Here is a 4624-nt window from a genome sequence, read left to right as displayed (position 1 = left end):
ATATATATATATATATATATATATATATATATATTTTTTTTTTTTTTTTTTTTAATGACAAGGTCTTATTTTGTTATACAGGCTGGAGTGCAATGGCATGATCATAGCTCACTACAGCTTGCATTCCTAGGCTCAAGTAATCCTCTTGCCTTAGCCTCCTGAGTAGCTAAGACTAAAGACACACACCGCCACACCTGGCTAATTTTGAAATTGTTTTTGTAGAGATGGGATCTTGCTATGTTGCCCAAGCCAGCCTCAAACTTCTGACCTCAAGCAATCTCGATGTGTGCAAATAAATATAGTTACCGGACTCCCCAGCATTTTTGCTAAAATGTCATCTTTTCTTTTTTTTTTTTTTGAGTTGGAGTCTCACTCTGTTGCCCACACTGGAGTGCAGTGGCCGCTCCCGGCCACTGCAACCTCGACCTGCTGGGCTCCGGCGATCCTTCCGCCTCAGCCTTCTGAGTAGCCGGAATTACAGGCATGCGCTACCACGCCCAGCTGATTTTTTGATTTATTGTAGAGATGAGGTCTCGCTGCCCAGGCGGGTCTCGAACCCGCGGGCTCAGGCAATCCACTCACCTCAGCCTCCCAAAGGTGCGGTACAGGTTGAGCCACCGAGCCCGGCTGTCATCTTTTCAATGAGTCTTTTTTTAATGGTCCTGTTTAATTCCTTTGGCCTCATAGAGTGCTGGGATTGCATGCATGAGTCACTGAAAAATTATTTTTGCAATAATTTTATGTATTGAATGTTTATTTTGTACTAGGCACAGAGCATATAGTTTCCATGAATTATTTTATTATTTTATTATTATTTTTTGAGTTGGAATCTCACTCTGTCACCCAGGCTGGAGTGCAATGGCATGCTCACAGCCACTGCAGTCTCAACCTGCTGGACTCAGGTGATGATCCTTTTGCCTCAGCCGTCCAAGTAGCTGGAACTATAGACCCATGTTACCATGCCTGGCTAATTTTTTGATTTATGGTAGAGACAAGGTCTTGGCCAAATTGCCCAGGCTGGTCTTGAACCCCTGAGCTCAGGCAGTTTTCTTGCTTCGGCCTCTCAAAGTCCTGGGATTACAGACTTGAGCCACTGTGCCCAGCCATTTCCATTAATTGTATATATTTTTTCTTCACACAGCACAGCAGTGCTGTCACAATTATTGCTTAGATGTCCAAACAGAGTCTGTAGAGGTCAAGTAAGTTGCCCAAGTTCACACAAGTAGAAGTGATTGAGTCTGAGCTTGGAATAAGCTCTATCTTCAGGACCCTTTTTCTCAACCACTGTGCTACATTTCTGGGATTCCAGCTTTGGCTTTATGCTGAATGATCTGAGGTTGATCACTGAGCATCCAGTACCTTAGGGACTTCTCTCTCTGTCATCAGGAGGATAGCACTTCTGGACAAAGTTGCCTTGAAAGTGTCTCACAAGGATCTGAAAAACTTCGTATATCTTGTAATGGAAGCAAGTGGTCCACTGCCAGTGATTTATGTCTTTATCTTCTATTATTTGTGGAAATATGATGTGTGGAAATAAATATAAATAGTTATTGGAACCCCAGCATTTCTGATAAAATGTCACCTTTTCAACGAGTCTTTTTTTGATGGTCCTGTTTAATTCCTTTTTCCTTACTTTGATACTTATAATTCTTTGCAGCCTGCAGAGTTTTTTTTTTCCATAGCACTTATCATCTTCTATCATGGTAGAAAAATATATTTCTTCTTCCTTTTTAAACATATATTGCATATATTTGGTTTCCCTAGAATGATTGCCCCACGGGGTATGCATTTTTATTGCATTCTAAGCACTGGAAGAGTGCTTGGTATGTGGTAAGATTAGAATCTCAGTAGATTCTTTTTGAATAATTAAGTGAATATAGCCTCCTTTTATCCTTTGGCCATGACGATTTGCTTGAACTGTTAAGAACACAGCAAGTCATTGTTTTGGTAGATCAGGATAAGATCTGGCCTTAAGTGTAGGAAAACAGCCTAAATATTCACACTATCAAGAACTCAGTGGGGGAAGAAAACCACCAGATGTTGATCTTTATTTCATCATTAGATCAGCTTTTGCCAAACATCGATCAAAGTTTTATTTCATTATTTGTCTGAAGACCTATGAGATCTTTCTTAAATTCAGTTTTTATTTCAAGGATGGAAAGAGGACAAGAAATATCACCTCTGAAATCCACATTCACTATTTTCATCACCTCAAATTTCCAGCATTCAAAGTCACAGAGATAGAATTGTCCAAATACCCGTCAAGAGCTTCATCTGCATTAGAATTCTAAACTCGATGTGATGCTTTGTCCCTTAATGAGCTTTGCGGGCTAATTCTGGAATGGCTTGATTCATGTATCTTACCAATTGATAATGATGTGGCATTTAAAATAAAAATGGGACAGGTCCTTTGGAATAAGAAGAGAACTTGGAAACCAGGCCAGGCTGCTTGGCAGAAACAGAGAGGAAGAGGTGACTTGGCAGGCAACAGGCTAAAGAGGGTCTAACAGTGCTTGCTCTTTATGGCTCACCGTCTCGCCTCCAAATCCATCGTGCTCATATGAACATCAAAAACAACCCCAAAGGTAGGTAGTGTTGATGTTGGAACCCCAGGGGGCTGTTAACTTGGAAATGAGTATAGCATGTACATGAACCTAGGAGCATGCCACCCATATTATACCAGAACTTAAAAAAAAAAATTCTAAGTGCATGTCAGACCATGTGCAACACATGATTATGTCCTTCCCAATAATATTCAAACCCAGGCTTTGCATGTTCACTCACTGTGAAATCTGGTACTAGTCACTTCAACTCTTTGACCCTCAAATGGACTTGAGCATTGTAATTTCCATTTAACTAAGAAGGTGAGTGAGTTTCAGCAAGGTTAATTAATTTGTTCAAGGTCTGAAGGGACTTAAACCTATGTCTGATTTCAAAGCCCACGTCCTTAACATTATTCCACTAGGGTTTCTCCAACAAAGTGTTTTCTGACTCCACATGAGTCTGACATAAGTTTCCAATTTGGAACCTGTCCGAAGTTTGGGAGAGCCTAAGGAAACTTGTTCTAGTCTAGGTGTTGCCTGTTTACTGTGAATCTGAAACCTAGTCACTTCCTCTATCTGACCCTCATATTCTTTGAGAAATGGGATTAACAATATATACCTCCAAGGATCAAGTGAAAAAAGGTTTGTGAAAAGCGTAAAGTGCTTTGCAAATCAAAAAGATTATTATCGCCACTGAGCAACTATCAAGTCAAGCCATTACCACATTAATTTAATGCCAATGAGAGTTTATTATTATTTTCTTTTTATTTCAGTGGATGCCCTTGGCTTCATGGCAGAGAATGGCACCATGGTGACAGAATTTGTTCTGATGGGGTTCCAGCTGCCAGCAGAGCTGCAGATGGGTCTATTCTTTGTGTTTCTGGCCCTTTATCTCATCACCATGGGTGGAAACCTGGGTATGATTGTGTTAATTCAGAGTGACCCTCAGCTCCAGACACCCATGTACTTCTTCCTCAGCCACCTTTCCTTCCTGGACATTTGCTATTCTTCTGTTATTGTTCCTCAGTTGCTTGAGACTTTGGGGACTGATAAGATGGTCATCACCTATGAGCGCTGTGCCAGTCAGTTCTTCTTTTTCACACTCTGTGCTAGCACTGAATGTTTCCTTTTGGCTGTAATGGCCTATGACCGCTACGTGGCTGTGTGTAACCCCCTCCTCTATGCCACGGCCATGACACCACAAATCCGCCTAGGGCTGGTGGCTGGGGCATATGCTGGTGCCATGGTCAATTCTGTGATCCGAACTGGGTGTACCTTCTCCATCTCCTTCTGTAAGTCCAATCATGTCGACTTCTTCTTTTGTGACCTTCCGCCCCTGCTGAAGCTTGCCTGTAGTGAGACCAGGCCACGGGAGCGGGTCATCTACCTCTTAGCTTTCTTGGTAATCACGACCAGCATTTCAGTGATTCTTATATCCTACCTATTCATTGTTAGGGCTATTCTGAAGATTCGTACAGACGGTGGCAAAGCCAAGACCTTCTCCACCTGTGCTTCTCACATGACTGCAGTGGCTCTTTTCTTTGGGACACTCATATTCATGTACTTGAAAGGGAACATGGGCAAATCCCTCGGGGAAGACAAGATTGTGTCAATATTTTACACTGTGATCATCCCCATGTTAAACCCAATTATCTATAGCCTGAGAAACAAAGAAGTGAAGGAGGCTCTGAAGAAAGTTTTCAACAGGATGAGGATTTCCCAAGCAGAGTAAGATTTGAGCTCCATCAGTCTAGAAATTTCTGCAAATCATCTCTGGGATTTTGTCTCATCCCCTTAACACGTGAACCAGGTCTCGTAATTATAAAGACATATTGAAGTAGAAAAAAGAAGATTTGGGTTCCGGTACTTTCTTTATCAACTCTATGACCTTGAGCCAGAAATGCTTTGCCTTGGTTTTCACATCAGTAAAAATTTCTGGTTTGCTATGATTGAAGGTTAGGAGATCTTTAGCCAGGACCAAGAGAGAAGGAATGCCAAAAAACTTTATAAATAATAACATGCTATAAAATGTAAGATTTTTCTTATATTTCTTGGGTATTTTTGAGTGTTTTCTCAGCTAC

General features: G+C 41.3%; 1 protein-coding gene across 1 annotated transcript; it reads left to right on the top strand.

Moving 5' to 3' along the window:
• Window positions 1–3333: 3333 nt before the first annotated feature.
• On the top strand, window positions 3334–4275 carry LOC103257794 (olfactory receptor 9I1-like). Its single transcript, XM_008055498.1, has one exon. It carries the CDS (start codon window positions 3334–3336, stop codon window positions 4273–4275), a length of 942 nt encoding a protein of 313 aa, XP_008053689.1.
• Window positions 4276–4624: the final 349 nt, after the last annotated feature.

The sequence above is a fragment of the Carlito syrichta genome, unplaced genomic scaffold (genome assembly GCF_000164805.1).
Source record: "Carlito syrichta isolate Samal-C Ts95f unplaced genomic scaffold, Tarsius_syrichta-2.0.1 Scaffold301866, whole genome shotgun sequence".
Lineage (NCBI taxonomy): Eukaryota > Metazoa > Chordata > Mammalia > Primates > Tarsiidae > Carlito > Carlito syrichta.
Note: the sequence above shows the minus strand (reverse complement) of the source record. Positions and strands in the feature narration are given on the sequence as shown.

Excerpts from the sequence above, each read along its gene's own strand:
- LOC103257794 (XM_008055498.1), top strand. The coding sequence starts at position 3,334 with ATGGCAGAGAATGGCACCATGGTGACAGAATTTGTTCTGATGGGGTTC.